This window comes from Chiloscyllium punctatum, chromosome 29 (genome assembly GCF_047496795.1).
Source record: "Chiloscyllium punctatum isolate Juve2018m chromosome 29, sChiPun1.3, whole genome shotgun sequence".
In the NCBI taxonomy this organism is placed as follows: domain Eukaryota; kingdom Metazoa; phylum Chordata; class Chondrichthyes; order Orectolobiformes; family Hemiscylliidae; genus Chiloscyllium; species Chiloscyllium punctatum.
In genome coordinates this window covers 72,755,210-72,781,441 of record NC_092767.1, presented here as the reverse complement: position 1 = coordinate 72,781,441, position 26,232 = coordinate 72,755,210, and the positions used below count along the sequence as shown (strand labels likewise).

General features: G+C 51.2%; 1 protein-coding gene across 4 annotated transcripts in view; it reads left to right on the top strand.

Moving 5' to 3' along the window:
* The window catches only part of LOC140454560 (exocyst complex component 3-like protein 2), a 63,563-nt gene extending 44,157 nt beyond the window's left edge, over window positions 1-19,406 (top strand). For all 4 annotated transcript variants that reach the window (XM_072549397.1, XM_072549400.1, XM_072549399.1 and 1 more), the window contains exons 7-12: window positions 5,450-5,560; window positions 9,327-9,462; window positions 10,850-10,972; window positions 13,031-13,186; window positions 14,911-15,032; window positions 18,312-19,406. In XM_072549397.1, coding sequence (XP_072405498.1) covers window positions 5,450-5,560; window positions 9,327-9,462; window positions 10,850-10,972; window positions 13,031-13,186; window positions 14,911-15,032; window positions 18,312-18,552 — 889 coding nt within the window. In that variant the 3' untranslated portion in view covers window positions 18,553-19,406. The remainder of the gene's footprint in view (window positions 1-5,449; window positions 5,561-9,326; window positions 9,463-10,849; window positions 10,973-13,030; window positions 13,187-14,910; window positions 15,033-18,311) is intronic.
* Window positions 19,407-26,232: the final 6,826 nt, after the last annotated feature.

The window sequence follows — 26,232 nt, the reverse complement described above, 5'->3', positions numbered from 1 at the left end:
CACACACACACCCCACACACACTCACACACCCACACCCCATACACACACACCCCCCACACACACACCCACACCCACACACGCACCCCCCACACACACACACCCGACACACACACCCCCCACACACACTCACACACCCACACCCCATACACACACACCCCCCACACACACACCCACACACACACACACCCTACACACACACCCCACACACACCCCACACACACCCCACACACACACACACCACACACACCCCACACACACCCCACACACATACACACACACTCACACACCCACACCCCATACACACACACCCCCACACACACACACCCCCACACACACACACGTCCCACAAACACACACACCCCACACACACCCCACATGCACACGCACACCCACGCACACCCACACTCCATACACACACACACCCACACACACCCCACACACACACACACGTCCCACACCCACACTCACACCCCACACACACCCCACACACACACACACACCCCACACACACACACCCCCCCCCCCCACCCCCACACACACACACATACACACACACAGGTCCCATACACACACTCCCCCCCACACACGCACACCCCACACACCACACACACACACACACACACTCACACACCCACACACATACACACCCACACACACCCCACACACACACACACCCACACACACACACACACACATACACACATACGCTTCACCCCACACACACACCCACACACACACACCCCACACACACCACACACACATACACCCCACACACACACACCCCCCACACACACACATATACTCCCCCACACACATACACACATACACTCCCCCCCACACACACCCCGTCACACAGCCCACACATACACACATACACACACACCCCACACACACACACCCCACAACACCCACACACGCACATACATTCCCCCCCACACACACACACATATACACATACACTCCCCCCACACACATCCCCACACACACCACACACACACCAAACACACACACCCACACATACACCTCCCCCCACACACACACACGCCCCACACACATACACACACACCCCACACACATACACACACACCCCACACACATCCTACGCACACTCACATACACTCCCCCTCCCCCCCACACACACACCCCACGCACTCTCCCCCACACATTCCCCCCACACACTCACATGCACACACACTCCCCCCACACACTCACACACATACACTCCCCCCACACACACTCACACACACACACTCCTCCCACACACTCACAGACACACACACACACTCCCCCCCCACACTCACACATTCATACACACACATACACTCCCCCCACACACACTCCCCCCCCTACACTCACACACACATACACTCCCCCCACTCACACTCCCCTCACACACTCACATACACACATACACTCTTCCCACACACATTCACACACACACTCCCCCTCCCCTCCCCACACACTCACACACACACACTACCCCCCACACACTCTCACACTCACATACACACATACACTCCCCCCACACAAACTGACACACACACACACACTCACCCCCACACACTCACCCCCACACACATACATTCTCCCTCCCCCACACACTCACATACACACATACACTCCCCCCACACAAACTGACACACACACACACACTCACCCCCACACACTCACCCCCACACACATACATTCTCCCTCCCCCACACACTCACATACACACATACACTCCCCCCACACAAACTGACACACACACACACACTCACCCCCACACACTCACCCCCACACACTCACCCCCACACACATACATTCTCCCTCCCCCACACACTCACACACACACACACTCCCCCCACACACTCACACACACACACTACCCCCCACACACTCTCACACTCACACTCCCCCACACACTCACACACACATACACTCCCCCCACACATACTCACACACACTCCTGTCCACACACTCACACGCTCACACATACATACACTCCCCCAACACACACTCAGACACACACTCCCCCTCCCCCACCCACTCACACACACTCCCCTCATACACTCACACACTCCCCCATACTCACACACACACACTCACTCCCACACAGTCACACACACACACACTCCCCCCACACACTCACACACACACACTCGCTCCCACACAGTCACACACACACACACTCCCCCCACACACTCACACACACACACTCCCCCCACACACTCACACACTTACACACACATACACTCCCCCCACACACTCACACACTTACACACACATACACTCCCCCCACACACACACTCACACACACTCCCACCCACACACACTCTCTCACACACACTCCCCTCCTCCACACACTCCCCCCACATACTCCCCCCACACACTCAAACACACTCACCCCCCACACACTCACACACACTCCCCCCACACACTCACACACACTCCCCCCACACACTCACCCCCACACACTCACACACACTCCCCCCACATACTCACACACTCCCCCCACACGCTCACACACACACTGTTGCCCCCCCACACACTCACACACGCACATTCCCCCCACACACTCTCCCCCCAAACACTCACACACACACACACACCCCATCCCCACACACTCACACACACACACTACCCCCCACACACTCTCACACTCACATACACACATACACTCCCCCCACACACACTGACACACACACACACTCACCCCCACACACTCCTCCCCACACACAATCCTCCTCCCCCACACACTCCCCCCACATACTCCCCCCACACACTCACACACACACACTCGCCCCCCTCCACACACAGTCGCACACACACACACTCCCCCCACACACTCACACACACATTCCCCAACCACACACTCCCCCCACACACTCACACACACACTCCCCCCACACACACACACTCCCTCCCCACACACTCACACGCTCACATACACTCCCCCACACACAGACACACACACACACTCACCCCCACACACTCACACACACAGTCACACACACACTCCCCCTCCCCCACACACTCCCCCCACATACTCTCTCCCACACACTCACACACACATATTCCCCCCGTACACACACACACACACACTCGCCCCCCCTACACACTCACACACACATTCCTCCACACACACTCACACACACACATACACTCCCCCACACACACTCACCCCCACACACTCACCCACACAGTCACACACACACTCTCCCCACACACACATTCCCCCTCCCCCACACACTCCCCCCACATACTCCCTCCCACACACTCACACACCCATACACCCCGTACACACACACACACACACACACTCGCCCCCCACACATACTCACACACACACATTCCTCCACACACACCCACTCCCCCCACACACTCTCCCCCACACACTCACACACACACATACACTCCCCCACACACACTCACCCCCACACACTCACCCACACAGTCACACACACACTCTCCCCACACACACATTCCCCCTCCCCCACACACTCCCCCCACATACTCCCTCCCACACACTCACACACCCATACACCCCGTACACACACACACACACACACACACTCGCCCCCCACACATACTCACACACACACATTCCTCCACACACACCCACTCCCCCCACACACTCTCCCCCACACACTCACACACACAAACACTCCCCCCACACAGTCACACGCACACACTCCCCCCCACACACTCACACACAGTCATACACACACTCCCCCCACACACGCATTCACACACACACTCCCCCTCCCCCCCCACACACTCACACACACACTCCCCCTTCCCCACACACTCACACACACTCCCCCCACACACTCACACCCCCCCACACACTCACACACTCCCCCCCACACACTCACACACACACATTCCCCCCACACACTCACCCCCACACACTCACCCACACAGTCACACACACACTCTCCCCACACACACATTCCCCCTCCCCCACACACTCCCCCCACATACTCCCTCCCACACACTCACACACCCATACTCCCCCGTACACACACACACACTCGCCCCCCACACACACTCACACACACACATTCCTCCACACACAGTCGCACACACACATACTCCCCCCCACACACTCACACACACACTCCCCCCACACACTCTCCCCCACACACTCACACACACAAACACTCCCCCCACACAGTCACACACACACACTCCCCCCCACACACTCACACACAGTCATACACACACTCCCACCCACACACACATTCACACACACACTCCCCCTCCCCCCACACACACTCACACACACACTCCCCCTCCCCCCACACACACTCACACACACACTCCCCCTTCCCCACACACTCACACACACTCCCCCCACACACTCACACCCCCCCACACACTCACACATTCCCCCCACACACTCACACACACACACTCGCCCCCCACACACTCACACACACTCCCCCCACACACTCACACACACACACTCTCCCCATGCACTCACACACACACTTCCCCCCAACACACTCAAACACACACACACTTAACCCCCACACGCTCATACTCCTCCCCACTCACTCACATACACACAATCCCCCTCCCCGCCACACACACACACACACAAACTCCCTCCCACACATACACACTCACATACACTCCCCCCACACCATCACGAACACACACTCCCCCAACACACTCAAACACACAGTCATACACACACTCCCCCCCACACACACACTCCCCCAACACACTCAAACACACAGTCATACACACACTCCCCCCCACACACACACTCCCCCAACACACTCAAACACACAGTCATACACACACTCCCCCTCACACACACACTCACACACACACTCCCCCTCCCCGCCACACACACACACACAAACTCCCTCCCACACATACACACTCACATACACTCCCCCCACACCATCACGAACACACACTCCCCCAACACACTCAAACACACAGTCATACACACACTCCCCCCCACACACACACTCCCCCCCACACACTCACACACAGTCATACACACACTCCCCCTCACACACACATTCACACACACACTCCCCCTCACACACACACACTCACACACACACTCCCCCTCCCCCCACACACACCCACACACACACACACTCCATCCCACACATTCACACTCATATACATTCCCCCCACACCATCACGCACACACACTCCCCCAACACACTCAAACACACACAAACTCCCCCCCACTCACTCACACACACACTCCCCCTCCCCCGCCACACACACACCCCACACTCACACACACACACATATCTACACCCCCCCCACACACACACACACACCCACACCCCCGCCCCACAGTGCCCCAGAGTTTGTTCAGGGTGGCCCGGTTGCGGAGTCTGTGTGTTATTGCCTTGGCAGTGGGTCAGCCCTCGCTGTAGGGTGTGTTGTTGGTGGGTGTCTGGTTAACGTTGCTCCCCTCTCTCACCCTCGCAGTTTCCAGAAACACGCGCAGCAGTTTTTCCAGCAATACCCCGAGAAGGTGGACGGTGGGGAACTGAGGGGCGCCCAAGCCATCGCAGTGGTCAACTGCTGCCCTGCTTTCAGGTAAAGGTCACTCCACGAGAAAGGGTGAGCAGGGATGTGGGGGGGTAAAGGCAGGGATGTGGGGGGGTAAAGACAGGGATGTGGGGGGGGGTAAAGGCTGGGATGTGGGGGGGTAAAGGCTGGGATGTGGGGGCGGTAAAGGCTGGGATGTGGGGGGGCAAAGGCTGGGATGTGGGGGCGGTAAAGGCTGGGATGTGGGGGGGCAAAGGCTGGGATGTGGGGGGGTAAAGGCTGGGATGTGGGGTGTTAAAGACAGGGATGTGGGGGTTAAAGACAGGGATGTGGGGGGGGAGTAAAGGCAGGGATGTGGGGGGGTTAAAGACAGGGATGTGGGGGGTGAAGGCTGGGGTGTTGGGAGGTAAATGCTGGGATGTGGGGGTTAAAGGCTCGGGTGTGTGGTAAAGGCTGGAATGTTGGGGTAAAGGCTGGGATGAGGGGGAAAAGGTTGGGATGTGGGGGTTAAAGGCTGTGTTGAGGGAGTAAAGGCTGGGAAGTTGGGGGTAAAGGCAGGGATGAGGAGGTAAAGTCAGGGATGGGGGTAAAGGCTGGGATGTAGGGTTAAAGGCTGGGAGTTGGGGGGGTAAAGGCAGGGATGTGGGGGTAAAGGCTGGGAGTTGGGGGGTAAAGGCAGGGATGTGGGGGTAAAAGCAGTGATGTGGGGTAAAGACTGGGAGGTCAGGGGTAAAGGCAGGGATTGGGGGATAAAGACTGCAATGTGGGGGTAAAGGCTGGGATGTTGGGGTAAAGGCTGGAATGTTGGGGTAAAGGCAGGGATGAGGGGGTTTAGGGAGGGGGTAAAGGCTGGGAGGTTGGGGTAAAGGCTGGGATGAGGGCGGTAAAGGCTGGGATGAGGGGGTTTAGGGAGGGGGTAAAGGCTGGGAGGTTGGGGTAAAGGCTGGGAGGTTGGGGTAAAGGCTGGGATGAGGGCGGTAAAGGCTGGGATGTGGGTGTAAAGGCAGGAGGAGGACACACTGGTGAATAGAATTGGTGCTAGCACAATCGGCCGAATGGCCTCACCAGGCCTTAGCCCTTCAGAGTCAAGTTGCCAGCCTTTGTCTCCCGTGGTATGGATGGTTGTGACCGTCAGAAATTAGGCATTCTTGCATCAATCCTGATGAGAAATTTCAGCAATGTGACTTTTTTATTCATTCATGTGATGTGCATGTCCCTGACCAGACCAGCATTTATTGCCCCATCCCTAATTGCCCCAGAGCGCAGTTAAGGGTCAACCCCATTGCTGTGGGTCTGGAGTCACGTGTAGGCCCAGACCAGGTAAAGATGGCAGTTTCCTTCCCTAAAGGACATTAGTGAACCAGATGGGTTTTTCCTACAATTGTTTCATGATCATGATTAGATTCCTAATTCCAGATTCCTTTCTTGAATTCCAATTTCACCATCTGCTGTGATGGAATTTGAACTCAGGACCCCAGAAAAACTAGATTAATCGTTTATTGATTATATCACTAGGCCATTGCATACCCTCCCTTTTTAGTTATGTCCAAGCTCTGAACTTCCAAACTGCTCTTTAAAGTGTTATTGCAATGCCCTTCTGTCCTGAGAGAATCCCTACAGTGTGTAAGCAGGCCATTCAGCCCATCTTGATACTCTGAACAGCATCCCACTCAGACCCAACCCCCGACTCTACCTCTGCATTTCCTATGGCCAACCCACCCTAACCTGCACATCCCTGGGTACTATGGGGTAATTTAGCATGGCCAATCCACCCTAACCTGCACATCGTTGGACTGTGGGAGGAAACCAGAGCACCCCCAAGCAGACACTGGGGGGAATGTGTAAACTCCACACAGACAGTCACCTGAGATAGGAAGTGAACCCGGGTTCCTGGTGCTATTAACCACTCTGCTACCTCAGCCCCTTTTTCTATATTATTGTCATTTGAGCAGCGACATTATAGCGACAAAATAATGGGTTTTTGACCACATTTTGACAGAATGGCTGTTGTCATTGAGTCAGCCAGTCTTTGCACAGTACTACCAACATCATATCTTGTCTGTTACTCTCCATTACATGAACAGAGCAGTTATTCCATAATTGTGGGCGGCACGGTGGCTCAGTGGTCAGAACTGCTGCCTCACAGCGCTAGGGACCCGGGTTCAATTCCTGCCTCAGGCAACTGTCTGTGTGGAGTTTGTACATTCTCCCCATGTCTGGGTGGGTTTCCTCCAAGTGCTCCACTTTCCTCCCCACCGAGTCACAAAGATGTGCAGGTTATAGTGAATTGGCCATGCTAAATTGCCCGTAGTGTTAAGTGTAGGGGTGGATTGCTCTTCAGAGCGTCGGTGTGGACTTGTTGGGCTGAAGGGCCTGTTTCCACACTGTAGTAATCTAATACCCAAGCCACTGTATCACAGTCCTCAGACATAGGGAAATAAGGTTCTTCACCAGGGGAGTGACCCAGAACCTTTTATAGAGGTTAGATCCCCTAACCGCAGTAATCCTGGGCACTCAGGAAGACTGTGAAGTTCCTCAAGAGGGGTCGGAGGGAGATTTACCCAAATGGTTCCTGGGCTGAGGCATTTTGGCGGCAAGGTCAAAGATCAGAGAGGCTGGGGTCAGTCTCCTCAGAGTGATGGAGGTTGAAGGGAGCTGTGGGCAAGGCAATGGCGGCTTTAGAGAAGGGAACAGGGCAAAGCTGTTAGCCTGAGCTTTCAATGCAAGGACCAGGGAGAGGCAAGAAGGAACAGGAGGAGGAGAAGGTGAAGGAGGAGCGGCCTTCGCACAGTGAGCTGGAGGTCTCCGAAGCCAAGAGGACTTGGAAGCTGCAACAATGAATGATTTCAAAAGGGAATTGGATGGGCGGGAAAATAAACTTGCCGGGACTAGAGAGACTGACTGGATTACTCGAGAGGGAGTCAGCATACTCTCAAAGGGCCCAACGGTCTCATTCTGTGTCATTATGACTCACATACACAGGACAGGTATTCCACAATTAACGCCAAGTATTGACCATGGAATGTACACAGGTCCAGTTCGATGCTACGATGTCCAGAGGTGCTTTATAGCAAGCAGTCACTCTCTACCACGTGAGTCAGGTAACCAGTAACCAATAACTCTCTACCACATGTAAGTCACCAATAACCAGTCACTCTAAGCCATTTGTAAGTCAAGTAATTGATAACCAGTCACTCTCTACCACATGTGAGTCAGGTAACCAATAACCAGTCACTCTAAGCCATTTGTAAGTCATGTAACCAATAGCCAGTCACTCTCTACCACATGTGAGTCAGGTAACCAATAACCAGGTGCGAGTGAAGTTGGAAACTAAGGGATGAGGTGTTAAGATCTCCATCTCTGTCCCAGATGCCCTTTGCTCTGCCCGAAATATGTCAGTCTTCCAGGGTTGACCCTGAGCATGTGTTGCAGACTGACACATTCCAAGGTCCAGGACTATGACGCACTAGAACTTGGGGACATCAGCTGTCAAGGGACAGTGGGGGAAGACCGCCCTCTGAGGCCTCCCTGCCGAAGGTAAATGGGGATCCATTCGGATAATGGACCCTCCCAGTCTCTCAAATATGTGTAAATATTAGTATTGTGTGAGTAAGAGAGATCGTTGATCCGTTGGGATTGAGTCAAAGTCCAATATTTTGTTAGTTTACTTGACATGCAAATGTACAGAACCGAACAACTGACAGTGTGTATACACAAAGGGATTTTTTTAAACGCATAAAGTATATTTCTGAAATTAAAACAAAAAGGCCCACTTCGCTGTTCAGCCTCTTGACTCTCCCATTGGCTTCTGCAGAGACTACATTGAGCGTCTGAAGCAGAAGGTCTCCAGTGACGGTGAAGAAGAAGCCAAGAAAGCGTTGGCTTCCCTGGACAGAGTGGTGAAGGGAGGGAACGAGATGCTAACGCAGAGGCTGCTCGAGGAGCTAAAGGTGTGGGACCGCTGGCTTCCCTTTGCTCACTGTCACATCTGGGTGGGTTGTGCTTTGGCGAGTCAGTGTGGGCTTGATGGGCCGAAGGGCCTGTTTCCACACTGTAAGTAATCTCATCTAATTTCCAGCGACATATCGCAACACGGTTACTGTTGGACACTTGCACAACATCTGACCACCAAAGGTCTCTGCCTTCCTTGTGGCTAGAGCACAAGCTCAGCCCCCTTGTAACCCAAGAGCTGAAACGATCTTTGGTTACGATCGGGGTCAGTAGGTGTACAGTGGCGTCATGGCTCAATCAAAGGGATATCAAGGCGCTGGTGAAATCTGGGAGCAGTTAGCTGCCCTTATTTAAGAAAAGATATTAATTTGTTGGAGGCAGTTCACAGAAAGTTCAGTTGGATGATTTCCAGGGATGGAGGGATTGTCTTAAGAGCAACATTTGGGGCTCTACTCAGCGGAGTTTAAGGGGTGATCCCGGTGAAACATTTCGGATTCTGAAGGGGTTTGACGGGGTCAATGCTGAGAGGATGGCTCCCCTCCTGGGAGAGTCTAGGACATAGTCTCAGATTAAAAGGGTGCCCATTTAAGACTGAGATGAGGAGGAAATCCTTCTTGAGAGTATTTGGAATTACTTGCCACAGAGAGCTGTGGGGCTAGACCCTGAAATGTACACAATTGAGGGATTGTTGTGTATGTCTCAAGGGATCGATGGAGAGATGCCAAGATGGAGAGCTGGGTAGAGAGATGCCGGGAGGGGGAGATGCCAAACTGGAGGGAGAGATGTCAAGATGGGAGATACGCCAAGATGGATAGATGGATAGAGAGACGCCGGGAGGGAAAGATGCCGAACTGGAGGAAGAGATGCCAAGATGGGGGAAGAGATGGAGAGATGCCGAGGTGGAGAGATGGATAGAAAGATGCCAGGAGGGAGGGATGCTGAAACGGAGGGATGCCAAGATGGAGAGATAGAAAGATGGATTATGCCAAGAGAGATAGACGGAGAGATAGGTAGGTTGGTAAATCAAGGACTACAGGGAAAAGGCAGGAAAGTAGATGTGAGGAATGTTGGATCAGCCATGATCCTATGGAATGGTGGAGCAGGCTTGAGCAGCTGAATGGCCTACTCCTGTTCCTATTTGTTATTGGCCTCGCCCCCCCCCCACTCCTGTTTCTGGTTGGGAAATGTCGACATTCGGTTGAGCCCAGGGTCAAAGGTTGAAGGTCACAGGTGGGGAGTGGCCATTTTAATGAGGTACAAGGAGCCAATGGCTCTTGGGAGGAAAGAGGAGGCCGATTACTCGAGTACGGGCAGGGCCTGCTGGTTCCGTCGCTGTCTCTGAGCTGGGAGGGTGCATTCACCAACATCTCTGCCTTTCATCCCCAGCCAAACTTCTCGAAGCTGCTGAAAAGCAAGTGGCTGCAAAACAAGGAGATCTTTGAAAGTATCACCACCATCATCAAGAAACACTTCAACCAGTTTCGAAAAATGAAAAGCCCTCCCTACCAGGTAAGGAGATCTTCCTCCACCTCATCGCTTTTGGAATCCAGTGACTCGAATTGGGGAGGGGCCATAGTAGATTAGAATCCCTACAGTGTGGAAACCAACCCTCTGAGGAGCAGCCCACCCAGACCCATTCCCCTCCTCTATATTTACCCCTGACTAACGCACCTAACACTATGGGCAATGCACCTGACCTGCACATCCTTGGATAGTGGGAGGAAACCCACGCAGACACAGGGAGAACATGCAAACTCCACACAGACAGTTACCCAAGGCAGGAGTCGAACTCGGGTCCCTGGCGCTGTGAGGCACTGTGCTAACCACTGAGCCACCAAAACACCCAGCCAGCCCAGAGAGAAAATTCCAGAACAAAATAGACAGTAATTACTTGAAAAGGAACAGACTGATAGTGCTGGAGCTCAGACAAGTTGGGCCAGTATTCCTCATTGGCCAGTTGTACTGGTATTTCTGTCTAGGAGGGTTCATGCCCCTGATCTATTACCATCAGTGTGTGTTAAGAAATCTCTGTGAGTTGCTGCATTCAGTGTTTTCAGGATAAAGTCTCATTGTGAATAGACCTACTGTGCACAGTCTCACATTGACCCCATCCCCAGCACCCAGCTCCTGATTCACCAGGGAATTGTCTGGTATTGGGGATATGGGGAAAGGTTAAAAAGGCTGGGATTGTATTCACTGGGAAGACAGAGGCTGAGAGGAAGACCTGACAGAGGTTATAAGAGGCGTAGATAGGGCGGATAGTCCGGGGCTTTCCCCCAGGATTGAAGTTTCAGATTCGAGGTTCGAGGGGGAAAGTTTAAGGGGGATGTGCGAGGGAGGTTTTTCACGCAGAGGGGGGTAGGAGCCTGGAACGCACTGCCAGAAGGGGTGGGAGAATCAGGCACATTGAGGTCATTGAAAAGGCATCTGGATGGTTACACGAATAGGGAGGGAATAGTGGGATACAGACCGAATAAGGGCAGAAGGTCTGTTTTCCAGTTTAGTTACGGCATGATGATCAGCACAGGCTTGGAGGGCCGAAGGGCCTGTTCCTGTGCTGTACATCTCTTCTGTTCTTTGGATGGGGTGGGTGGGGGGGGGGTTTGGAAGGTGAGCAGAATGTGTCCGGGCCAATATTTACAAAGCAATAAACAACATCATTGTCAAGGAATTGTTTAGAGCCGTGGAATGTTTATGAAAGCAACTCCCCTTTGTTTACAGCTGCCCCACGTTCAGGCCCAGGTACAGTCTCACTGTCTACAGTCGTCCTATTGACAGACACACGCTGTCTCCATTTCCAGAGATACTGTCTACAATCCCAATGTATACAGTCTTTCTATTTACAGACACACTCTGTCTAGCCCCATTGTGTGGAGGTGCTGGTGTCGGATTGGGGTGGACAAGGTCAGAAGTCACATGACACCAGGTTATAGTCCAATGGGTTGATTTGAAATCACAAGCTTTCAGAGCGCTGCCCCTTCATCAGGTGGAGTCATTGTGATTTTAAGCAAACCTGTTGAACTCTCACCTGGTGTTGTCTGACTTCTGACCTCACTATTGACACTCCCACTGTCTACGGTCTTGCTACTTAAAACTGTATACTGTCATACTGTGTACACTCCCACGATCTACAGAAAGGTACAATCCCTGTCTATACATGCTTTGGAGATGCCAATGTTGGACTGGGGTGGACAAAGTTAAAAATCACACAACACCAGGTTATAGTCCAACAGGTTTATTTGGAAGCACTAGCTTTCGGAGTGCTGCCCCTTTACAATCACCTGATGAAGGAGCAGTGCTCCAAAAGCTAGTGCTTCCAATTAAACCTGTTGGACTATAACCTGGTGTTGTGTGACTTTTAACACTGTCTATACAGTATGTACAATCCTGTTTACCACAGACTCTGTATTCACAATCCCAGTGTGTACAGTCCCACTGCCTCACCCTCCTAAGGCACAATATTCATATAATCGTCGATGCGAGGCTGAGGGAACCTTGCGATTTGAGTCCTTTGTCCATCAAGCTGAACTAAGCTACATGTTTTGTTTTTTTTCCCCTCCTCCCCAGGATTTGGCGAATGGTATTCACAGGAAGGTGGTCACTGAGTATGTGAGAGCAGTGGTGCAGACGAGGGTGGTGTGCAGTTCGGCCGACATGCGAATGAAAGTGGCAGGACAGCTGACGCAAGAGTCTGTGGAGCTCAGGGAGATGTTTGCCAGCCTGGTAGGGTCACCGTTTGTGGGAACGTGGGAATAGAAGCGGGCCATTCAGCCCTTCGAGCAAACCTGTCCCACCGCCCGACAGATTCCGTCAATTAATTCCCGCACGCACACCCAACGCTGTTAATCTTTGGTTAATAAAAATCTGAGATTAAGAACGGGATATGGGCCGAGTGCCGGTAGGTGGGACTAGATTGGGTTGGGATATCTGGTCGGCATGGACAGGTTGGACCGAAGGGTCTGTTTCCATCTCTATGACTCTATGACTGACTGAGCATTAATGTGTAGAGCTGAAATGGTGTTGCTGGAAAAGGGATACAGCAATAGACAGGCTCTAGAGGTGGCAACACAAATGGGCAATAAATGCTGGCCTAGTCTGTCAACCCCTCATCCCGTGAGTCAACAAGAAAAGCTTGTGGTGCTGAAATTGGAATGATTATCACTAACATTTATTACTAGTGCCACTGAGTTTTTAACTACTTCTTAGCACTTATTCAAAAAATTATCACTTGCTCGGCCAGTATTTACTGCCCATCCCTAATCGCCCAGAGGGCAGTTAAGAGTCAACCCCATCGCTGTGGGTCTGGAGTCACGTGTAGGCCCAGACCAGGTAAGGATGGCAGTTTCCTTCCCTAAAGCATATTAGTGAACCCAGATGGGTCAAAGGGCTTTTTAATTCCAGATTGGTTTCAAAATCCATCTTGACGGTATTCGAACCCATGCCCGTAGTTGTGGATTACTGGGTCAGTATCATTACTCCCCTGCCTCCCTGGTACATGAATAATACCTGGACTTAAAGGCGTTAAGTTGTGAGGAGAGGTTATACAAATGAGGCCTGTTTTCTCTGGACATCAGAAGGTTAAGGGGTGATCTGATTGCAGTCTCCAAGATTGGGTGGCACAGTGGCACAGTGGTTAGCACTGCTGCTGCACAGCACCAGAGACCCGGGTTCAATTCCTGCCTCAAGCAACTGTCTGTGTGGAGTTTGCACATTCTCCCCGTGTCTGCGTGGGTTCCCTCCCACAGTCCAAAGATGTGCAGGTTAGGTGAATTGGCCATGTTAAATTGCCCACAGTGTTAGGGGTAAATGTAGGGGAATGGGTCTGGGTGGGTTGCTCTTCGGAGGGTCAGTGTGGACTTGTTGGGCTGAAGGGCCTGTTTCCACACTGTAAGTAATCTAATCTTATCATATTAGCAGGGAAAGACATGATAGGTCAAGATAAACTATCTCCATTGGTTACAGACCAGGTAAGGATGGAAGATTTCCTTCCCAAAAGGACGTTAGTGAACCACATGGGTTTTTATGACAATCAATTCATTAGATTGCAAGTTCTAGATTTTCTTTTGTTCTCCCCTCCCACCATTGTATTCAAATCCCACCATCTGCCATGGTGGGATTTGAACCCAGCTCCCCATTACCTGGGACTCTGGATTAACAGTCCAGTGATAATGCCACTGGACCATTGCTTACCCAAGTAAAGTCCCCATCATCGCAGGAATGTGGTTGCGCAGGAACAGGCCATTTGGCCCATTGTTGGTGAACCCAGACAGGCAACACCCACATCCTGTGAATGAATATCAACGCAATTAGGTTGGAGCTTCCCCAGACCGTTACACACAACAGCTCGGGATCACTGGGCCCACTGCTGACAGTGGTAGACTCAAGGCTTCGTTCCTTCCAGTCTGGCACTCATTGTTCTTCCCTGCTGTCCCCTTCCTTTCCGTCAGAATTCGAGTGCCTCATGGCTGGATACTGCTATTGAACACCTGGCTGAGATTATCTCGCTGAAGGATACTTCCTCCATCCAGATGGAAGTCGGGGCCTTGGCGGACAGTTACCCCGATGTTCGGTGAGTTGCTGCCTGATTCCTATTTCTCTCCTCTTCCTCGTCCCCAGGGCCAGGCCTCCTACAGCCGCACCGAGGGAGAAACCAGTCCTGTGGACAAATGACCCCATCCAGGGCTGAATCCATGAAGATCTTTTGGAGGAAACCATTTTGAAAGGGTGATCATGGCTCCCCCTTCCCATGGAGATCCAGGATTGTCCCTCCAAGGCCGGGAAGAGATATCGGAGTCCCACATTCCAATGGGGAGTCAGTCACCAGTCTCAGTATGTGATGGTCACTGTCTTAATCAATGTGAGGTAGCTCATAAGCTGGACAGAAAGACCCTCAACCATCATACCCATAGCTCCAAACTCTAAACTCCCCATCACCATCCTGGAGGTTACCTTTGACCAGACACTCAGCTGGACCCATCCCATAAACACACAGAAGCTACAAGAGCAGGTTCAGGGGTTGGGAATACTGCAGCGAGTAACTCTCCTCCTGACTCCCCAACTTACCCTGATGGGGGCAACTCCAACAACACTCAAGAAGCTCAACACCATCCAGGACAAAGCAGCCCCCGCTTGATTGGCACCACATCCACAAACATCCCCTCCCTCCATCACCAACGCTCAGTAGCAGCAGTGTGTACCATCTACAAGACGCACTGCAGATATTCACCAAAGATCCTCAGGCAGCACCTTCCAAACCCACTCTCTCTCTCTCTCTCTCTCACACACACACACACAAACACACACACACACACACACACACACACAGATATATCCACACACACTCTCTCTCTCTCACACACACACACACACACAGAGATATATCCACACCTTCTCTCTCTCTCACACACACACAGATATAACCATAAACACGCACACACACACACTCTATCTCTCTCTCACACACACAGATATATCCACACACACTCTCTTTCTCTCTCACACACACACAGATATACCCACACACACTCTCTCACACACACAGATATATCCACACACACACTCTTTCTCTCTCTCACACACATACACACAGATATATCCACATACTCACACAGATATATCACACACACACAGACACACACATACATATCCACACACACTCTCTCTCACACACACACAGATATATCCACACACACTCTCTCTCTCTCACACACACACACACACACACACACACAGATATATCCACACATTCTCTCTCTCTCACACACACACACACACACACAGATATATCCACACTCTCTCTCTCTCACACACACACACACACACAGATATATCCACACACACTCTCTCTCTCTCACACACACACACAGATATATCCACACACACTCTCTCTCTCTCACACACACACACACACACAGATATATCCACACACACTCTTTCTCTCACACACACACACACAGATATATCCACACATTCTCTCTCTCTCACACACACACAGATATAACCATACACACACACACACTCTATCTCTCTCTCACACACACAGATATATCCACACACACTCTCTTTCTCTCTCACACACACACAGATACACACACACACACACACACATATCCACACACACTCTCTCTCTCTCACACACACACAAAGATATATCCACATACACACTCTCTCTCACACACACACAGATATATCCACACACACTCTCTCTCTCTCTCACACACACACACACACACTGTTATAACCACAAACACACCCCCACCAAAACTCCCTGCAGTGTACGAACTGAGCTGTTGTAACATCAGTGACCCCCATGTCTCATCCCAGAGCATTCAGCAACTGGAGTCGGGGAGGAGGGGCTGGGGACAGAGCTTTGGAATTCATTTGAGGGGTTGCCAATATTTGTCCGCTGCAGTATTAGAATAATCCAAATCCTTCCTCTAGCCCTGGACAATGTGCAAACAATGGGAAGTACTTGAAGCTGACAAAATCTTCCTGAACCTGAGTAAACTCCCAAGTGCACTCAGAGTCTGATGCCAAGGGACACTAAACATTTGTAAAAATATTCTCTGCTATTCCTATCACAAGGTTCTTGGCAGAGAGAAGGTGCTGAAGGAGGGGCATTAGCAATTGGCGTTTCTTAATTTGTTATTTTTCCTGAATGCTCAGCATCCTGATGTTCCAAGTGTCACTGCTGATGGATTGTGGAGAGTGTTTCATTTTCCTGTGTGAGGTCTCGGGGTCCTTACTTATAGCAACAACAGAGGAAGGAAGATTTTGGCAAGGCCCTGAGTGTAGGAAGTGAAATTAGGAGCATCTCCTGTCCCGGTGACCACACTGAGTACCAACGAAAAATAAAAATCAGACCGGGTGAGGCAAAACCAGCCATTCCAATTCCTCGGCCTCATTTCCCAGTCTGACATCGCGAATGACCTCACTGCCAAGGGAGGTAAAATCCATTCGATTTATTTTTAGTCATGGAACAGCAGATCCCATTCCCCCTGCCCTTCCCTGGAGTGCTGCCATCTTTGTACGGATGGGCCTTCAAACCTGGAGAGCATCACAGTGCGAGATAGTGAACACAGCATGCACAAAGCGAGGGAAGTTACTTTGCATTTGTGTAGCCCCTTTCTGTAACCTCCTGACTTACCTCACAGCCCGTGAGGTGCGATGGTAAGCGTTTGCCATGGTCCCAGAGTGGTGGGCACAAGTTCTCCAAGACAGCGGTGACTGGTGGTGCGTTGAACCCAAGGGTCACCACACCTCAGGTAAGGGGAGAGGTTGAGGAGCATCCTTGGTAACCTCAGCTGGTCCAGGACTTGAGCCCACACTGTTGGCTTTGCTATGCAGCCAACTTAGCTAACCAGATTGCAATTGGCAAAGGGATTTTAAAAAAAATTCGTTCACGGCTGAGGGCGTTGCTGGCTGGGTCAGCATTTATTGCCCAGAAGGCACTTAAGAGTCAACCCCATTGCTGTGGGTCTGGAGTCACATGTAGGCCAGACCAGGTAAGGATGGCTGATTCTTTCCCTAAAGGGCATTAGTGATCCATACGGGTTTTTCCAAGCAATTGTTTGATGGTCATGAATAGATTCATAATTCCTGATTTTTATCGTATTCAAATTCCATCATCTGCCATGGCAGGATTTGAACCAGGACACTCTGGATTAATACTCTAGTGATATTGCCTCTGGGCCATCACCTCCCCATAGCCTCCCAGCACAGATATCACTAGGTCTTTGTTGGAAGGGATTTTCTTTTTGTGTGTGTTTTGGAGGTCAGCGATGAGGAGATGAACGGGCCACAAAGCTAGGTCAGGAGAAAAAATTCTGTTCTCTCGTTGATCTTACAGGAAGGAGCACATCGAGGCCCTGCTGAACATACGGGGAGACATCAGCCACCAAAACCGCCAGAACATCTTGGAGACGCTCCGAGACTTTAACGGCAACAATGGTGGCTCCACCTTGTCTCGCAACAGGGCGTTATTTGCCGAGATTGATGCCACCCCAGTTGTGCAGTGTGCCAACCTCAACATGAGCTGTGCTTTGCGATGCTTTTCCGTGTTCCGCCGATGCAGCGTGCGCGTCAGGTGACCCGGTGGAGCTGGGATCCTGATGGGAAGCACACCCCTCCCCCCCTCCCCCTGCCTCCACCCCCCAACTCCTGTTGCCTGTGAATAGCATAGAGAATGATCCCGGAAATTATCACAAACTGCTGATTGGAGGTCGAGTGATTGGCAGACGCGTCGCGGATTTACCTTGGACAACTCGGAGCCTGATCCTGACCGTGTTTGAGAGGACGCAAGCAGAGTCTGGAGACCAGAGAGTCAGAATCCATCACTTCCTGCTCCAGTCCCCAGTGGTAAATCCATCCCAAAGTGATTGGGATATCCAATATGGCGCCAATTGACTCACTCAGAGAGGGCACATTGACATGGATAGTAGGAACGACACTAACCTGGCACTATTTGGAGTCAAATAATAGGTACCCAGTACCTAAGATGGTGTCAAAAGTGGCAACATAGGAAACTTTTCACTGCGCTCAGTTGCGTGCACGTGACAATAAAGCTCATTCAATTCAAATGATCGAGAGTGATCCTGAGCTGCAATAGAGGAGGTAGCTATGAGGTGATTGAAAATACTGAGGAGATTGAGGAGTGACCTTATAGAATTTAATAAAATCATGTAAGGTAGACATAGGCAGGTGGCTTTTCCCTAGGATGAGGAATTCCAAGGCTAGGGGCCACATTTCTCAGGAGAGAGATTTAGAAAAGACATGAGGGGCAAATTTTTGACACAGAAGTGTTTCCCACGTGGAATGAACTTCCAGAGGAAGTGGTGGATGCAGGGGACGGTTACAATGTTTGAAAGGCATTTGGATAAGTCCATGAATAGGGAAGGGTTTGGAGGGATGTGGGCCAGGAGCAGGCAGGTGGGACTAGTTTAGTTTGGGGATTATGTTTAGCCTGGCCAGGGTGGCGGGGGGGAGGCTGTTTCCATGCTGTACGACTCTTTGAGCTGCTGGAACTTGAGTAACACTCAGGTGCATTTTTATTTTAATTCTTCCCTGGGTCATGAGCACAGGGAGCATTTGTTGGCCGTCCTTAATTGGCCTTGAACTGTCTCACTCAGCCATTTCAGAGGGCAGTTAGGAATTAACCCCATCGCCGTGGGTCTGGAGTCACGTGTAGGTCAGACCAGGTAAGGACAACAGTCCTTTTTTTTATTCTAAATCCTTGGTTATATTTGTCTCCTGGTAATTTTTTCTTTTCTTATTTTCTGTTTTGTTTTTATTGCTTTGTTTTCTTCCCCCACACTGCCGCCTAGATGCAGTGGTGCTGGTATTTTCCCTAGTCACCCATGTTGTGTGCGTGTGGGTGAGGACAGCGGTTCTTCAAGGGGCTTGAGAGAACCAGATAGGTTACTTTTTAATTTCAACGTCTACCTTTGAATTCCATTTTGTTTTTATTACCGGAGTTTAACTCCCAGCATTTGTCCACGGTGAGATTTGAACCCCTGGCCCCAGTGGATTTCAGATTTTGATCAGGAATCATAGAATCCCTACAGTGTGGAAGCAGGCCATTCAGGTAAAAACAAAGACTGCAGAGGCTGGAAACCAGAAGCTAGATTAGAGTGGTGCTGGAAAAACACAGCAGGTCAGGCAGCATCCCAGGAGCAGGTTTTTCCAGCACCACTCTAATCTGGAAGCAGGTCATCCAGCCCATCGATTCCACACTGGCCCTCTGACAAGGAGCAACCCAGCCGTATCCCGATAATCCTGCATTTCCCATGGCTCACTCTGCTAGCCTGCACACCACTGGGGACACGTAGCATGGCCAATCTGCGAATGTTGGACTGTGGGAGGAAACCGGAGCAAAACCCATGCAGGAACGGGGGAATTCTACACAGACGGTCACCTGGGGCGGGAATCAGACCTGGGTCCCTGGCGCTGTGAGCTAGCAGTGCTAACCACTGAGCCACCGTGGAGTTGCAATGACCTGGAACTCCCTGCCTACCGATCGAGGTGAACGTGGAAATGATGTCTGATTTGTTTTTTAATTGATTCATCCCTCATTTCCCAGAGTGCATTTCAGAGGCAACCACATGGCTATGTAGGTCAGACAGGGCGAGGGTGGTCGGTTTCATTCCTTGCCCCCTTCCCCCACAAAGGGCATTAGGGGATCAGATGAGATGTTACGGCGATTACATGGTCGTGTTTAGCCCAGCTTTTAAGTCCAGAATTTTATTTTCATACAGAATCCAAACTTGAACTCATGGCGTCGGACCGTTGCCCAAGTTGACTGGATTACGCGTTCAGGGCCATTATCACTGAGGCAACACTTGCCACTCCTCCAACAAATGGCCCATTCAGCCCATCTAATCAGTGTTGTTCTTTCAAAAGCCCATTGGACGGGCGCTTGAAGGAAATAAATGAACAGGGAGAGATTGGAAGGTGTTGGGAGGGGGTGGGGGTGAAATTGGACAGACCTACAGAGATCTATGGCCCGCATTTGGAATATCGTGAGCAGCTCGGGGCCCCGTATCTCAGGAAGGATGTACTGCAGGGTGTCCCGAGGGAGGTTTACACGAATGATCCCAGGGATGATGTTGAGGACTCTAAGTCTCCACACAATGGGATTTGGAAGGATATGGGGAGAATCTGATTGAATCTTGCAGTATATTGAATGGAGTGGGTGAGGAAACGATGTTTCTCTGAGGAGGAGAGACAGGGCACAGCCTCAGAGTGAAGGGAACTGAGATAAGGAGGCATTTCTTCAGCCAGAGGGTGGGGAATTGTTGCCACACAGGGGCTGTGGAGGTCAAGCCATTGAGTATCTTTAAGACAGAGTTGAATGATAAGGAGATCAAGGGGTTACTGGGAGAATGGGGTTGAGAAACATATCAACTACATCGGAATGGCAGAGTGGATTAGATGGGCTGAGTGGCCTACATCTGCTCCTAAAGCCGATGGTTTAATGGAACCTATGGGCTGAATGGCCTCATAAAGGCCACACAGTTCCAGCTACAACCCGTCTGAGCACAGGGAGATCCCAGTGCACCTCTGACAAGTTTAGGGTGAGAGGGGAAAGATATAAAAGAGACCTAAGAGGCAACTTTTTCACACAGAGGGTGGTGCGTGTATGGAATGAGCTGCCAGAGGAAGTGGTGGAGGCTGGTACAATTACAGCATTTAAAAGGCATCTGGATGGGTATATGAATAGGAAGGGTTTGGAGGGATATGGGCCGGGTGCTGACAGGTGGGACTAGATTGGGTTGGGATATCGGGTCAGCATGGACGGGTTGGACCAAAGGGTCTGTTTCCATGCTGTACATCTCTCTGACTCTATGACAGGGGAGGACCCTTGGGTCACATGACACAGAGCAGCAGTCAAGCTGAACGGCCCCGGGGGCAAGGTCAAAGGTCATGCGCAGCCCGGCAGTTCCACATCTGCCCCGATTGGGTCGAGGTGGGCGTTGGAGGCGAAACGTCGCCCGACGTCCACATCCGCCAAGCGAAGGGCCATAATCTTCAGCCGCTGGGGGAGTCCCAACCCACACTTCATTGACGCGAGTCTCAAAAACTCATCAAAACCACAGTGAGACTCATGGATCGACTGTGCCTTCAGACACTGTCTCCAGTGGAAGACATTACGGATATATTTATAGACTGCAAGGGAAATCCTGGGGAAGTTCTGATGTAATCACCAAGATTGTGTCCATTCAGGAACGCCACATTGAAATAAAATTCTTGTATCCCAGACAGCCTCCTGTCGCGATTCTCCGCGACTGTTCCAGGGATGACTTGCGTGGAAAGTTGGGGCTGTTCGCACAGGGTTTATGAGTCAGGAATCTCCGAATTAAGGCAGAGATGACGAAGAAGCAAATTCAGAGAAACTCAGCAGGTCAGGCAATCTCTGCAGGGAGAAAAGATCAGGGTTTGAAGGGAGGTAGCTGAAGAGGTTAGCGGAGGTGTTCATGGTGATCTTTCAGGAATCGTTAGAAACAGGGAGGGTCCCAGAGGACTGGACAATCGCTCAATTGACGCTCCTGTTTAAAAAAAGGGGGTAAAACAGAAGACCAATTAGCCTAACCTCAGTCGTGGGTAAGATCCTGGAATCCATCGTGAAGGATGAGGTTTCTGCAGACTTGGAAGTGTGTGTGGTAAAATAGGGCAAAGTCAACATGGTTTCATCAAGGGGAGGTCATGCCTGACAACTCTATTCGAATTCTTTGAGGAGGTAACAAGGAGGTTAGACCAAGGAGAACCAATGGATGTGATCTACCTGGACTTCAAGAAGGCCTTTGACAAGGTGCCACACAGGAGGCTGCTGGGTAAGATACAGGCCCATGGTGTCAGAGGCAAAAGGTGCTAGCATGGAGAGAAGCTTGGCTGTTTGGCAGAAAGCAGAGGGTCCTTCTCAGGATGGCAGCTAGTGACAAGTGGTGTTCCGCAAGGCTGTGTTGGAACCATAACTTTTCACTTTATACATTAACGATCCAGATGAAGGAACTGGGGGTATTCTGGCTCGGTTTGCAGATGATACAAAGATAGGTCAAGGGAGAGGTAGCATTGAGGAGGCGGGGAGGATTTGGACAGATTAGGAGAGTGGGCAAAGAAGTGGCAAATGGAGTACAACGTGGGAAAGTATGAGGTCATGCACTTTGGTAGGAAGAATAGGGGCATAGACTATGTTCTAAATGGTGAGAAAATTCAGAAGTCTGAAGTGCAAAGAGACTTGGGAGTTCTAGTCCGGAGTGTCTCAAGGTAAACTTGCAGGTTGAGTCAGTAGTTAGGAAGCCAAATGCAATGATGGCATTTACTTTGAGAGGACTTGAATATAAAAGCAGGGATCTACCTCTGAGGCTCGATAAGACTCTGGTCAGACCACATTTGGAGTATTGTGTGCAGTTTGGGCCCCATATCTTAGGGAGGATGTACTGGCCCTGAAGCATGTTCAGAGGAGATGCACAAGAATTGTCCCAGGAATGAGAAGCTTAACATATGAAGCACATTTGAGGACTCTGGGTCTATACTCGATGGAGTTTAGAAGGATGGGGGGGGAGGGGTCTGATTGAAACATACAGAATACTGAATGGTCTGGACTCAGTAGATGTTGGGAAGCTGTTTCCGTTGGTCAGAGATACTAGGACCCAAGGACACAGCCTTAGAACAGAGATAAGGAGAAACTTCTTCAGCCAGAGAGTGGGGAATGTGTGGAATTCACTGTCACAGAAGGCTGTGGAGGCCGGGTCATTGGGGATATTTAAGACAGAGATAGATAGGTTCCTGAGTATTAAGGGGATCGAGGGTATGGGGAGCAAGTGGGAGAATGGGATTGAGAAATGTATCAGCCATGACTGAATGGCGGAGCAGACTCAATGGGCTGAATGGCCTAATTTCTGCTCCTATGTCTTATGATCTTATGGTTAACACTTGGGGTCCAGTGAGCCTTCTTCAGTACTGTTGTGAAAAACATTATCTGTGTTTCTCTCTCTACACTCCCCCCTCCACATGGGGAGATGATAGTCTTGTGGTGTTATTAATGGGCCATTGTCCTAGGGGCACAGGTTCAAATCCTGCCGTGGCAGATGGTGGAATTTTATTTCAGTTATTTTTTAAAATCTGGAATTAAGAGTCTAATGATGACCATGAATCTGTTGTCGATTGTTGGAAAAACCCATCTGGTTCACTAATGTCCTTTAGGGTAGGAAACTGCCATCCTTACCTGGTCTGGGCCTACACGTGACTCCAGACCTACAGCATTAGGGTTGGCTCTTAACTGCCCTCTGGGGTAATTAGGGATGGGCAATAAATGCTGGCTTGGCCAGCGACATCGTAGTCCTGTTAATGAATCCTTTAAGTAGACAAGCAGAAGGCTGGGGGGACACAGCAAGGCAGGCAGCATCAGGAGGGACAGGCAGGAGGCTGGGAGAACACAGCAAGGCAGGCAGCATCAGGAGGGACAGGCAGGAGGCTGGGAGAACACAGCAAGGCAGGCAGCATCAGGAGGGACAGGCAGGAGGCTGGGGGGACACAGCAAGGCAGGCAGCATCAGGAGGGACAGGCAGGAGGTGGGAGAACACAGCAAGGCAGGCAGCATCAGGAGGGACAGGCAGGAGGGTGGGGGAACACAGCAAGGCAGGCAGCATCAGGAGGACAGGCAGGAGGCTGGGGGAACACAGCAAGGCAGGCAGCATCAGGAGGGACAGGCAGGAGGCTGGGGGGACACAGCAAGGCAGGCAGCATTAGGAGGTGAAGAAGTCAACAGTTTGGGTATTGACCCTTCTTCAGGACTGGGGGGATGGGGGTAGGGGGAGCTGCAGATACAGAGAGAGGGGGATGGGGTGGGGAGAGGAGCAGGGTAGTGAGGTCGTGAAAGGTGAACACCGGTAGTGGGTACGATCTGATTGGTAGCTGGAAGGAAGTGGATTCCTCATCCATCGACAGAGCAGAGAAGGTGAGAAACCGAGACTAGGTGAAAGCATTCAAAATCGCAAAGGGGTTCCAATGAGGGAATGTCCCTTTCAGCTGGGAGCCCGAGATTTGACTGGTCAAAGGACCAGAGATAACTTGGACAAAGACATACTTTTACATGTGATGTGAAATGGCTTTGGAAATCACTGCTTGATAAAGTGGGCGGTGTACGGATCCAGACTTCACCTGCCAAAGGGCGATGGGTTGATTTGCAGGTGAAATAAATTCACTGGGATACAGGAGAAAGTGAAGAAATGAGACAAACTGGCCCTTTGAAGGAGCCGGTACAATCTCAACGGGACGAATGGACTTAATTGGGTGCTGTATCACTCGCTGATTGGATGTCCCCACCCGAAACTTTGCTGGACAGGTCTCATTTTAGCAGATGGTGGGTGACGGGGGTGGGATAAACAGCAGAAATTGGGATTGAAAAGCAACAACGACAGGTTGTATTGGTGTGTCGCCTATTCGTAGCAGGGCGCTCTGCAGGAGCATGGTCCCTAAAACCTCTGACAGCGCATGATGGGAGGACATAGCAAGACAGCAGAGGTCAGATTTAAGGAGTAGCCCATGGGTGGGCAGAGAGAAAGAGAGGGTTGGGGGAGAAAGTCCAGAGCTTAGGGTCCCACAGAGCTGATGGTACAGCGATGGAAATCAGAGATGTTCAAGAAGCGGGAAATTGGAGGGAGAGAGGTTGGAGGAGAAGGGAATGAGGGACTTATGTCATAGAGTCATAGAGCCCTTTGGTCCAACTCGTCCATGCCAACCACATATCCCAACCTAATCTAGTCCCAGCATAGAGGGATATGGGCCGGGTGCTGGCAGGTGGGACTAGATTGGGTTGGGATATCTGGTCGGCATGGATCAGGGTCTGTTTCTGTGTTGTACAGCTCTATGACTTTTTGACTCTATTTGCCAGCACCCGGCCCATATCCCTCCAAACCCTTCCTATTCATATACCCATCCAGATGCCTTTTAAATGTTGCAATTGTACCAGCCTCCACCACTTCCTCTGGCAGCTCATTCCACACACGTACCACCCTCTGCGTGAAAATGTTGCCCCTTAGGTCTCTTTTATATCTTTCCCCTCTCACCCTAAACCTATGCCCCTCTAGTTCTGGACTCCCCGACCCCAGGGAAAAGACTTTGTCTATTTATCCTATCCGTGCCCCTCATGATTTTATAAACCTCTATAAGGTCACCCCTCAGCCTCTGACGCTCCAGGGAAAACAGCCCCAGCCTGTTCAGCCTCTCCCTGTAGCTCATACCCTCCAACCCTGGCAACACCCTTGTAAATC